The 13,705-nt window shown below is 39.9% G+C and overlaps 1 protein-coding gene across 2 annotated transcripts in view; it reads right to left on the bottom strand.

Annotated features, from left to right (window-relative positions):
• The window catches only part of Ndufb6 (NADH:ubiquinone oxidoreductase subunit B6), a 45,247-nt gene that overhangs the window by 3,545 nt on the left and 27,997 nt on the right, over window positions 1–13,705 (bottom strand). The window contains exons 2-5 of one of the 2 annotated variants that reach the window (XM_070008545.1): window positions 8,366–8,421; window positions 7,602–7,643; window positions 6,747–7,314; window positions 4,678–4,770 (exon numbers count right to left, since the gene is read on the bottom strand). In XM_070008545.1, coding sequence (XP_069864646.1) covers window positions 4,678–4,770; window positions 6,747–7,314; window positions 7,602–7,643; window positions 8,366–8,421 — 759 coding nt within the window. The remainder of the gene's footprint in view (window positions 1–4,677; window positions 4,771–6,746; window positions 7,315–7,601; window positions 7,644–8,365; window positions 8,422–13,705) is intronic. The other variant, XM_070008555.1, reaches the window with a different exon arrangement.

Raw genomic sequence — 13,705 nt, forward strand, 5'->3', positions numbered from 1 at the left:
TTCTTATGAAAATAAAAGATTCTATCCCAAATTGTAACCTAAACCTTGAGCTTTCACAGAATTCCATATTCACACCTGCAACTGTTCATTCAACATCTCTAGTTAGCTCTCAGGAGACATCTCACACTCAAACAAGTCCACCACAAACTTCCTCAGCCCCAATTGCTGTTCCCATATTCTCTTACTCTCTGTGCAAAGGCCCTAACCTTGATTCCTTAGCAGATTCTGTTGAGGGTGCCCAGCAACGCCTATTGGCTTCCTTGCTTTCACCTGTGTCTGCTACAATTCAAGCATACCCTTTTAAGATATATCATTTCTCATATTATGTCTAAAGCAAAAGGGAAAAGTCCATGCTGTGGTTTCAAAAACACCACATGATCTGGCTCTGGGCTTACTTGTCTGATTATTCTCTCTCCCTCCTTTACTGTACCTATAGCCATAGTAGCCACTAGGTCCTGACAGTGAGCCTGCTGTGCCTCAGGGCCTTTGTACTCACAAATACCTCCACATGAATGAAGTAGTCTCTTAGAGTCTCTTAGATATCTGCTTCATTTCATCTGTGTTCCTATTCAAATATCACTTCCTTGGAAAGGCCAAATTAGAAGAGGCCAAACTAAAACAGCAGTCCCTGCCATTCTCTAATCCTCTGCCCCTCTTAATTCTTTTTTTATTTTATTTTATTTTATTCTATTTGTGAACATATTGTACAGAGGGGTTACAATTACATGGGCAGGATAATGCATACATTTCTTACCAAGCATTGCAGCCTCCTCCTTTGTTTACCCTTCACATCCCTTCCCAGCCTCCCCCCACCCCCCCAAGCCCCTCTTAATTCATTTATTACAAACCTGATCGCTTCCTATGACATGATAAACTTTTTTCATGAGTCTATTACCAGTCTCTATGACTGGAACAAATATTTCATGAGGGCAATGACACAATCTGCATTGTTCATTGCTGTATCCCTATTTGTAAAGTGCCTTTCACACAGGAGATACTAAATAAATAACTTCAATAAATAGAGTTATATATAAAAAATACTTAAAATACATGGGGACATTAAAATGTCTTTATAAGAACTGTGCCCAAAGGCAAAACATCAAAATGTTTTCAGGGAAATGCAGAATTCAATTAGATAGCAGAGAAGTGAGCTGAAGCAAACTGGCTGCAGTCTTATTAAAGATGCAGGCTCCTACTCATCCAAATAGAAATAAGGTAAAGCACTGGCCTTGGGACCTCAACTAACACAGCTATACGTCTGCCTCTGCTTAAGGAAAATTACCTGGAAGTGAGACTCCTTCATATAGGCAACCTTAATACCCTGAGTTATCACCCCAGCAAATGCAGCTTGTTAAACCTGCTTCTGAAAGTATCCCTCCCATCCTAGAACAAGTTAGTTCTAGATATAATAAAGTAAATCTAGCAGTATGAACAAATGCCAACTTTTTAAAAATTGTGAAAACACTGGGACAATCCAAATGTTTTGTTTTGTTTTGAAGGTTTGTAATATATAAAAATAATCCAGCTATTTGAGGGTCTAATGGGTTAAGTTTAAGATTCTAATTATATGTATAATGGACTTAGGCTTCTGATTTTATGTTCAAAATATTTGCTTCCTAGAGTTACAAATTTGCCCTATGAATAATGAAAAAAAATACCAGTCTTTATACCAGAAAATACCTGTGGATCCCAGCTATACTAGTGACTGAGATGGGAGGATAATAGTTCAAGGCCACCTAGGGCAAAAAATCTGCAAGATCCATCTCAGAAACAAGCCAGCCATAGGTGGGATTGCAGTCCAATGCTGGCCCAGGCAAAAAAAAAGCACAAGAGTCTATCTGAAAAACAAGAAGTGCCATGGGCATGGCTCAAATGATAGCACGTTTGCCTAGCAAGTACAGATGCCTGAGTTCAAAATCCCTATACCATTTAATAAATAAACGAAAATGTATTAATGTAGCTTAAAACATTAACAAGAATGTAACAGAATTTGAAAACTGAATTTAAAGAAATAAGAGGTTTTAAAATTTTAAATAAATACATTAGGGGCTGGGAAGGTAGCTCAGTGGTAGAGCGCTTGCCTTGCATGCATGAGACCCTGTGTTCAATTCCTCAGCACCACATAAGCAGAAAAGGCCAGAAGTGGCGCTGTGGCTCAAGTGATAGAGCGCTAGTCTTGAGCTGAAGAGCTGAGGGACCATGCCCAGGCCCAGAGTTCAGGCCCCACAACCGACAAAAAAATCAAATAAATCAAATATTAACTTATTTCCAGATAACTATGAGCAGTTTTTTGTGCATATGAAAAACACACTTGGATGTTATTTTTTTTTTCACTGAGAGCACTAGCTGAACACAAGAAAGTATAGTTAGTGCTTAAGGTCCTGAGTTCAAGCACCAGTACCAGCACAAAACAACATAAAAACTTCCATTGGCAATAATATTTTCTTTATAGGGTCTTATGTGCTAAAACAGTGAAGGAAAAAAATAACATGTAAATGATTAGAAATGGCTACTGTACATATAGATTAATATACAAAGATTTTAAAACCCATCAATTACTAATCTATTCCTTAGAGATCTAAATTGTCAGCCCCATGAATTAGTTGAGAAAAACATATTTGATTTATAAGGCCAGAACACAGATGTAAATTTCAAGGAAAAAAAAATTCTACTAGCCCCTAACTCATGATCTTAACACTGAAGACAGGCCATATCCACTTGAACTCTAGAAACTGCTAGGCCAACAAACTTATTTCCTCGAGATCACCACCAAACCTCCCCTCCTGAATACCCTAATTATAAATCCCAAAGCTAGAAGCTGTATAGTCCTAAGGAAGTGAAGGGGCACTTGGATTTTATCCTCAACTTAACCAACTGTTCCTCCCTTTAAAAATGTCTTCTGGCTTCACCTCTCCTTTTTCTTCCCTGCTGCTTCATCCTCACCTTCACTGAAAACTGGCCTCCAGCTGAACTGCTGTCAGAAAGTTCACCCTGGATAGCAGTGTTTTTCTACATTTCCCTCACATTCATCAAGTAACTCTGCCCTTTTACAATGGAATTCCCAATGACGATTGAATACAGTCTTCTGCCTAATTTTCAAGACCTTCCTTAAATTAGTCTCAGCCAACTGAGCTGACATAATTTCCATCCCAATTATCTCTGTCTTGGGTACAATCATTATTCACTCCCTATCTTTCCTGATAATTGGGATAACTTTTCTTCTCTCTATTCTCAACCAAGGGGCTGGGAAGGTGGCTCAGTGGTAGAGCGCTTGCCTTGCATGCATGAGGCCCTGGTTCAATTCCTCAGCACCACATGAGCAAAAAGAAAAAAGCCAGAAGTGGCGCTGTGGCTCAAGTGGTAGAGCTCTAGCCTTGAGCTGAAGAGCTGAGGGACAGCACCCCAGGCCCAGAGTTCAGGCCTCACAACCGGACCCAAAAAAAAAAAAAATTCTCAACCAAATAAAATCTATCTCAAATACTATATACATTGCTTGAGGTTAGGTACCTAGTCTTCTATACTGGTTGCTTTGTGTCCTAATATCTAAAATGTAGCACTGTTCCCAGGCCTTCTGAGTGGACAGAGATGGAAAATATATAAACACACATTCACATTTACATTCACATTTCTATATCTATCTCTGAATATAGAGTGAAAACCTTGAGTTCATATCAATACTTATAATTCTGTTTCAGCACCACAAGGGTTTTCTCCCTATTCTATACCTAACTCCCTTCTCCAGCAGTGAGAATTTGAGGTTCTTTTATTATTATCATTATATGCTTATTTATTACATCTCCTTATATGTAATAAATCTCCTATCATTACCACTATTCCCCAACATTTATAACCTCAACTGTCACCAAAATGTACATCTCTATCATCACCATCCTTCTGCCCAGGCTCCAGTAGCTATACCAGCTTGCTGTCACCACTGCTCCCCATACAGGTGTGCTCACCTTCCCTACAATCTGCTCAGTATCTAACAGCCCTCACTCCATGTTTTAATACTCCACTCAGGGCAGCCCACTGCTTCTTTCCATGCTATTCCAGAAACTATATGCTCTTTTCAACCTGTCTGGGATCCAACACCATGTACCACACTGTGCTCTCCCTAGCTTTTAAGATATGGACATTGGCTCCATTGATCAGCCCATGCAAGAGCTGTCAGTAGGAGAGTTCAAGTTTTTGGACATGCTGAATTTTAAAGTATGAAAAACCAGGCAAAAATGAAGGAAAGAGAAATAAGATGATGAAAAAGATAACCTTTGTCTTAATTTTGAATTTTATCTTATATTAGAACTGTGCTCCAAAAAAGGAGCAGAAAGTATTTTTCCCCTTCCTCCTCAGGATTCTGATATTCACACTAGGTCAGTTATATTCTTTTTCTTTCTTTTTTTTTTTTTTGGTCAGTTACATTCTGATTACTCAAATACTATTTCTATGAGGAAATGCAGCTCAAGTTATAAACAAAAGAATATTATGGAAAACCATACTTACTTACATACTTAACCATGAATATGTAAGTTTCATTATTTTTACATAAAGAGACTCAAAGTACTTTGAAATTAGCTTATATGTGGCAGTTTTTCTCCATAAACTACAGATACGGTATACCCATATAGGAAATTGTTTTGAATTATATTTAAAATAAGCTCATACTTAGAACATACTTACAGACACATGATATTTGATGTAATAATGAATAATCCAGGCAGGTATAAGTATACGAGTAACAGCAAACACAGTGTTATGGTATGTGCTGTAGACCTGTGGAAAAATATATGCAAAACAAATAAGCAGAGAATCCATTTTTTATGTATGTGGTACAAAAACTCAACCATCAATGGAATAATATCGATTACTCTACAAATCTCTAAATAAAAAATATTTCCGTGTATTTTATAGTGAACCTTATCCAAACAAATATTTTTACTCACTGTAGGGTCTGTCAGGAGATATCTACAGCATCTAAAACAAGGCTTAGGACAAGCAGCATTTTGCAAGACTATATAATAATAAGGCACTTATCAATACTTTTTTGAAGAATAAGGTCTCTAAAGATATCCATATTTTAATTTTGTTAGACATATCATAAATAAAAATTTTAATGGATTTAACAAGAGTTATCAAAACTACAGAATTTTTAAGGTAATAATTTATCAACTAATTTATCAACTTTAATACCCAATTTTGAATGTAAGGCAGACATCCTTGAGCACACATTGCTAAAAGAATGCTTTACATACTAAGGTAAGGGTATTCCAAACTCACTTTGGATTGCTTTCTGCCACACTATTTCCAAACAGAAAAACAAAACAATGGAAAATGAAATTTTTTCCATGGCAACTCATTTGACTGAAACACACATATAGCCTGCCTTTCAGGCTATGTAGCAGTATTGCAACAGATATGATTACAGAATATAAATTCACTCAAAGTTAAGATGGAATTCAAGAAATGGTTGCCTACTGCTTTCAAGCCCCAGGCTGACAGGTAAGAGATCAACTTTTCAACCAGTGATTGCCAAAATCAACAGGAGGAGAGAAGAAAACATGTGCATTTCAACATGAACTCCTTCAATCCCTGGCTGTGACTATGGGTAAATCATTGAATTTTGGTAGTCTTCAGTTTCCTCACATTTGAGGATAGGAAACAGTTTCTATCATATAGGAATAATGTATATAAAGTCTTTAGAGTACTAGGCATGTGCACAGCAAGAGCATCACGATAGTTTTTTTTCTTTTTCTTTTTTCTTGGTGCTGGGGCTTGGGCCCTGGGCCTGGGTGCTGTCCCTGAGCTCCTTTTGCTAAAAGCTAGCACTCTACCACTTGAGCCACAGCACTACTTTGGATTTCTGTGTGATTAATTGAGGAAGGGTCTCACGAACCGTGATCCTCAGAGCTTAGCCTCCTGAGGGGCTGGGATTACAGACTAGCTAGGATTACAGATGTGACCCACCAGGACTCACACAGCATGGTATTTATTACTATTATTCGCCAATGCTGTGGGTAACTGGAAGCAATTGTAACACAGTATTCATCATTCATAATTGATATAATTTAACAGACCAAGGAAATACACAGAATTATGAAAAATAAAAGCCAGACTTAGGCTAGTAGCACCCTGTCACTTGTGCCCAAGACCAGTCTTTGACTAGTGAGGCTTTTTTGTTTTGGAGGAACAATGCTAGGGTTTGAACTCAGGACCCTGCACCTGGCTAGGCTAACACTCTGCCACTTGAGTCCAACATTGGGTCTCTGATAGCTGACTTGTCCACCTAGCAAAGTCCAGAAATGCAATTTTATTTTATGGAAGCAATATGTGAAAAGCAGATAGTGATGGTTTAGAGAGGTAGCTTTAAAGAGCTTGACTCCCTGAGCGATACCTAGTTACCTCGTCCTTTTATGTGATGAAAAGAGGATATGTGCCAGCGAGAAGCTTGCAGTCTAAATTCTAAGATCAAGAGGTTTCAACTGTAGCGAACTCTTGCCTGCTATTCTGAGGGAAGAGGCAGACAAGCAGAACCTATCAACTGCGTCCTCCTCCATCAGGCCTGGCCGGCAACGGGGCAAGGTGCGCAGCCGGACGTGCTCGAGGCCTCCCGGGGTGGGCGCGGGCCTCCAGAGGACAAGCCAGCGTCCTCGATCAAGCCCGGCCTCTCCCAAACCGACTCTCCCCGGAGCAACGACACGGGCCGCGGGGAGGGGGGGGGTGCTGGGGTGCCAGGAGGCCCCTCAACTCACCATCCTCCTCCAGATGGACCCGTTCCGCACGAAGTTCTTCCAGAACTCCTCCATGGGCCACCCCTTCTGCGGGGGCAGCACGGGCTCCCGGGGACTCAGCTCCTGGTCCTTCAGCCATTGCCTTCTGAGCTCCCGCAGCTGCTGCAGCCGCAGCTTCTCATCCGGGGTGTACCCCGTCATGCTGTTGCGGGGGAGAGGGGTCCGGGGAGGAGGCAAAGCAACAAGGACGCAGCAGCACCCCGGAACCACGGACCGGTCACCCTCGGCCCCGCGCGGAGCGACCTTGCGGGGACGCTTGGGAACGGCGCGCGGTTGTGACGTAGCGCCGGGATGCCCAACTGCTGGCCAGGACGGCAGCGTCTGGGCATGCGCAGGTGCTCGCCACTCGCCCCTCCCACCTGATTTGAAAGGACTCGGGCGGAGGAGGGCGGGGCCGGGCTCCTCAGTGATGGGATTAGGGGAAAGTGGTAGGGAAGAGTGTGAGTGTAGGGGAAAATGAAGGAGGGTGTAACGATGCTCGATAGGACTCTTACCTTGCTCAGGTAACTGTAACCCGTCTGTAACCCCTCTTTACAATAAAAAGTATGTATTAAGAACAACAAAAAAAAAAGAATTTGTGAGTCCTGGAAGCCGAGTTGGAGAGGGGTCTGTGTTTTGGTGAATGTGGTGTCCAACTGCAAAATCCTTTTTGTGTGTGATCACCCCCCTCCACCTGGAATTCCTCTCTTCATGATCTGGACTGTTAACTACCCAAGTTCAACTCCCAGCCCTATTAGTAACTGGCAAGGAAATCCCGAGCCACTATCTCAGTGAGTCCTTCCATCTGTACAGCAGAAGGAATATGTGGATTAATACCTGGGAACATTTCTTAGGGTTACTCCGATCCAGCAATCCCACCTGTGAGAATATCCCAAAGGTATGGTGATAAGAACATGAAAGAATATACGCGAATATTCACTGCAGCATGATTCACTGCAATATGATTCACTGCAGCATGTAATAGAAAATACTGGAGATTACTCCAAAAGTTATTCAATGAGGACTAGTTAAGCACAGTGCAATAAAGCAATGGGGTGCTACTGCAGTTGTAAAAAGTAATATCTGTGTAAACAGTTGTGATCTCTAAAATGTGTTCAGTGGAAGGGAAAAAACTAAGTGGAAAGAAATGTACATTGTTATCTTTTATCCACAAAAGAGAAAGTTACTTGTAATGCTCCCCCCCACACACACACAGAAATATACTTGCTGAATTTTTTGTAAAGCAGTGGAAATGTAAACAATGGAGTTTTAGAACAATGCTACTTATATGGAGAAGGAAGGGGACAGGAATTGGACAGAAATAGACTTCAGATTCTTCTGAGTAGGACTTATCTCATAAATTTGACATTAGAACCAAATTACTTCACATAATCTTCAAACAAAATTAAACTCGAAAAGTGCAATCTTTAAAGCTCAAAAGTAAAAACACCGGGATGGAACTGATCGACTTGGTAGCATAATATCAAAGATGTGCAATTAAAAAAAAACTTCAAACAAAAAACCCTTTTAAACCATCTGAGCAGTTGTTGAAAAAAATCAACCTAAAAACAAAGTAACTACAAACAATAACCATAACCTACCTGAAGTAATTATTGTTGGTAGTGGTTGGGGTGGTTGTGGCATTGCCCATCTTAGCCTGAAAATAAATTTTTGTGATCATTTTGTGAAGATCTACATTTTGTATTATCTTGTTTTTTCATGGTGCTGGGGGTTGAACTGGGGACATCAAGTACACTAGACAAGGACTCTGCCACTGAGCCATAGTCCCAAATCTTTTTTGGGGGGAGAGGGGAGTCTGGTCGTGGGGCCTGAACTCTGGGCCTGGGCACTGTCCCTCAGCTCTTCAGCTCAAGCCTAGCGCTCTACCACTTGAGCCACAGCACCACTTCCGGCTTTTTTCTTTCTTTCCTTCTTTCTTTTTGCTTATGTGGTGCTGAGGAATTGAACCCAGGGCCTCAGGCATGCAAGGCAAGCGCTCTACCACTGAGCCACCTTCCCAGTCCCTAGCCCCAAGTCCTTAACTGGTATTTTTGGTTTGAGAAAAAGATACTTAAGTAAATTATGAGTTTACAAACCCTGTAATCATGAATTCTGAATAGGATGAGTCAACATGAGCTCATGACAATTTTATATTTCAATATGCATGTATGTATGTATTTATGTATGTATGTATGTATATATGTATGTATGGTTCTTCTCGGTTTTGCCTTTTGGTAATGTCCTAAAAAATGACCAATCCTGTAACAGAGTATCTCTAGTTCCTAGATTTTTATCTCTAAAATGCTGCTTTTCATTGAAAGGAACCAAGCTTTTTCAGATAGCCAAATATCAAATATATTGCTCCAAAGAGCTCTTTAAACACTTAAATTGTTGAAGACTCCAGAGAGTGCTTGTGTTGTGGGTTCTATCTATTAATGTTTACTGCATTAGAAATTAAAACATTTAAAATACCAATATACCTATTAATAAAATTATTTTGTGAAGCTAGTTTTATTCCTAAGCAATTTGTTTTACATTTGTAAATACCTTAATATTTGCATTAGTAAATGACAGCAGAATTCTTATAACTGCTTTGGTATTTATCGATAATGTTATACATGGTAGTAGCCCTTGAAAAACTCATTGTACATTTGTAATCATTTTTATTTTTTGTCCATTGTGGTTCTTGAACTCAGGGCCGTGGCACTGTCCCTGAGCCTCTTTATTCTCAAGGCTTGCACTTTACCAATTGAGCCACAGCACCATTTCCAGTTTTTGAGTGGTTAATTGGAGATAAGATTCTCACTGGGACTTTTCTGCCCAGGATGGCTTCTGATCATAATCCTCAGATGTCAGCCTCTTGAGTAGCTAGGATTACATGTGTGAGCCACCAGTGCCTGGTATTCCATAAGCATTGTAAGGAGAAAAGATCACCCTAGTATTGTCATTTTAAAAACTTGACTTCACAGACCCAATTTAAAAAAAAAAATCACAGGACTCCCAGGGGTCTCTAGGCCACTCTGAGAACTACTGTGGTTAATTCCAAGTCTGGATTAGGAAATGCAAAATGAGTCTGTAGTTTTTGCCATACCAGAGGACTCTTCAAAGACAATAGGGTCATGTCAAAAGGGTTCAGTAGCAACTTGAATAGGCTATCACTGGTCAAAGATGTAAAATTTTCAATATCAGTGACTATTACATCAGTGAATTTTGAAATATAAAATGTATTCACACAAATTCAAAATAAATTTTAAAATTTATTTGTTACTTTTTGATGTTAAGCAAGTTATTTTTGAACTCTATGGTAAGAAAAAAAATTAAGTACTTTTTTCCTAGCCACCTTATTCAAATTACACCATAAAGTAACAAAATAGTTGACGGGAAAATTTTTTTTCTAAGAAACACTTAAAACCCAGTACAAGAAGAAGCATGGATAGGGTTAGAATATCACTGTTTTGCAACCATTCACTAAGCAGTGTAGAAATCATTCATCAATAGCTGCATACCTAAAGAAAAACAAAAACAACAACAAAAAAAAAACTATGCCCTCTGGTGGAAGTCTACCTCAATGTTTGTGAAATAGAATTGCAGAACAAATTGAACTTGAATGCTATCAGCTTCTACAGTAATGCAGAACATAGACTCATTACATAACACCAAGAGATATAGTCAGATGAATCTAGACAGTAGGGATTTCCTGAAAGTTATTTCACTCTTAAACAAAAACAGACTGACGGGAAAGTGAGATAAAATCCACAAAGAAATTGGAACAGTACATTGGCATTTTATATTAGTAAATTAATGTTAATTTTTATTATAATGATATTGTGGATATGTTTTTAAAGAGATTTCTGGGGGTTTTAGAGACACATTCTATAATATAGGTGAAAGGTATGATGGTTAGAATTTATTTCTAAATAATGGGAGGAAGGAAGGGGGCAGAGAGGAGAGGCAGTAAATATCAGAAATGAGTTGACAATTGATGAAAGTGTATAAGAGGTAGAGGGGGGCTCATTATATTTTCTCATGTGTTGTTTTGTAAATATTTAAAGTTCTTCGAAATTGAAAAAAAAAACCTAAGCCTTGAAGTACTAAGTTAACTAAGCTATTATTACTCCAAATTGTGCTTAATTGGAGCTACATTTTTTCTGGGGGGGGGGGGGGTCCGGTCGTGGGGCCTGAACTCTGGGCCTGGGCACTGTCCCTCAGCTCTTCAGCTCAAGTAGTGCTCTACTACTTGAGCCACAGCACCACTTCTGGCTTTTTTTCTTTTTGCTTATGTGGTGCTGAGGAATCGAACCCAGGGCCTCATGCATTCAAGGCAAGCACTCTACAACTGAGCCACCTTCACAGCCCCATGAAGCTACATTTTATACTAAACTCTTCATCTTACCTAGGCTAGGACCCTCAACTTTTATGAAATAATTATTGTTCAAGTGATGGTGAGTCCTTCAGTGTTTAACCATGCCAGTAAGGAACAGGTTCAATCCCCAAGAAGGCATTTGATAACCCAGGTAAATGTTTTCCTTTGCAAGGCCACTTGCATTTAGTAATTTCTTGACTTAAACACTGTTTTGTCTTCTCTGGAAAGTCTCTTCTCCCCACTAAGAAAAGAGATCAATATGGTTAAGAAACATATATTGTTATACCACTGGCAACTCCCTACCATGTTCTACCCCTTCTCATTTACCTAAGCCTGTGAAACTAAGACTGAGCTGAATGAGAATAAAGCAGAGAGTATGTTAGCTGGAAAGTATGGATTCAACTCAACGGCTTTTAACTTACTGAAAGAGGGCAAGGAAATATGGATTCCCATCTTAATTCCTTGTTGCAGGCTCAATCTGGTGAACCACATCCTGCACACCACCTGAAATCCACACTCTTCTGTCTGCCACCAACTTCAGTACATTTACCCAAGGCAAACCAACACCATCCTACTGGCTTCCAAGAATGTAGCCAGCACTATACATTGAGTAACTACTTCTAGACATTTCCACTAGAGGGCACTCTGGCTTGCTGAAAAATTGTAACTACACCCAGATTGGGTTTTATATAAATCTTGGTAACTAGTCCACAAAACTGGGAAGGATCTGAAGTTCACCGGGCAGAGAAAGAAGATTGAAGATAAGATTGAAAAAAAAGTCTTCTGTTACTAATCACCTTTTCAAGGTTGAATCTGTTTCGTAGCCTGGCACTTGCTAGGCAGGCACTCTACCACTTGAACTATGCTTCCAGCAAATTTTGCCTTGATATTTTCAGGATAAGATCTTACTTTATGCCTGGGCCAGGCTGGGCTGCAATGTCCTACTTCCCAGTGTGAGTGTGGATGCCAGGCTCACACCACTGTGCCTTGGAACTGGCTAGGATGGAATCTGGCCAATTTTTATGCCAGGACTGGCCTCTACCTCCTAAATAGCTAAGATTATAGGCTTAAGTCACAGAGCCCACTTCTAGCTATATTCTTGAAAGCCAGTAAGGGTCTTAGTTCTCCCTCCATACAGTGTACTAGTCTAGACAGACAGAGATTGTGGGTTTCAGGTGGTGTGGACAGAAGGCTGATCTGAGTGCAGGATCTGGTTCACCAGATTGAGCCTGCAACCAGGAATGGAGATGAGAGTCCACATTTTCTTGCCCTATTTCAGTAAGTAAATTGAGAGCTGTGTTCTGCCATCATTTAAAGAACCACTTAAACCAAATAACTGGAAAACAGTTATTCTTTTATCTCCCTATAAGATTCTCCCATCTTATTTTTTATCTTAGGGTACCTGCATAATCCTACACATACATTTTTGTATGTCTTTTTCTATCAGTAATTTAATAGCAATTTGTATATATGTGTGAATGTCTATGTGTCTGTGAGGCAGTCCTGGGGCTTGAGCTCAGTGCCTGGGCACTATCTTTAAGCTTTCTCAATTGAGTCTGGCACTCTTAACAGTTGAAAAACAGCTCAAATGGTAATTGGCTCTTTGTTTGATCAATAGGAAATCGGAGTCTCTTGGATTTATCTGCTCAAGCTGGCATTGGACCACACTCTTCAAATAAGCCTCCTGAGTAGCTAAGATTATAGATAATAGCCACTGGCACCCAGCAACAGCACCTTTAGAAACATTTCTTTGGGCTGGGAAGGTGGCTCAGAGGTAGAGTGCTTGCCTGGAATGCATGAGGCCCTGCGTTCGATTCTTCAGCACCACATAAGCAGAAAAAGCCGGAAGTGGCGCTGTGGCTCTAGTGGTAGAGTGCTAGCCTTGAGCTGAAGAGCTGAGGGACAGTGCCCAGGCTCAGAATTCAGGCCCCACGACTGACCAAAGAAGAAAGAAAGAAAGAAAGAAAGAAAGAAAGAAAGAAAGAAAGAAAGAAAGAAAGAAAGAAAGAAGGAAAGAAGGAAAGAAGGAAAGAAGGAAAGAAAGAAAGAAAGAAAGAAAGAAAGAAAGAAAGAAAGAAAGAAAGAAAGAAAACATTACTTTGCTTTAATGGTAGCTTTTTAAAAAGATATGTTTGAGACTTTTCAATAATTTAATGAAGGCATTGTCATTTGCAAGATGAAAAGGAGGAAATTTTGCTGCACAAATCAGAAAAATCGGTGAAGATATGTCAAAAAGGGCCTTCTCTCCCAAGTCCCTACTTTGAAACAATGTTTTGGAGTTATACAAAAGCTAGTATAATCTGCAAGTTCATGGTGAAGTTCATTCCTTACAGAGAAATACACTTTAGCTATGTTTGCAGAAAGATAATAAAATAAATTTGGTGAACAAATGTTCCATCTCACTTGGCTAGGGAAAGATTTACATTTGCCCTTGGTTAAACATGCTCTCCACTTGTCTATAGGCTCACACTTCGACACCTCACACAATGCCAAGAATGTGTTTGATCTGTCATACCAGTCCAATCACATTTGAAACAAACATCTGGATCCTGGATCACGATCTTTTGTTTTGCCTCAC

The sequence above is a fragment of the Dipodomys merriami genome, unplaced genomic scaffold, assembly GCF_024711535.1.
Source record: "Dipodomys merriami isolate MVZ:Mamm:240054 unplaced genomic scaffold, mDipMer1.0.p SCAF_11, whole genome shotgun sequence".
NCBI classification, from domain to species: domain Eukaryota; kingdom Metazoa; phylum Chordata; class Mammalia; order Rodentia; family Heteromyidae; genus Dipodomys; species Dipodomys merriami.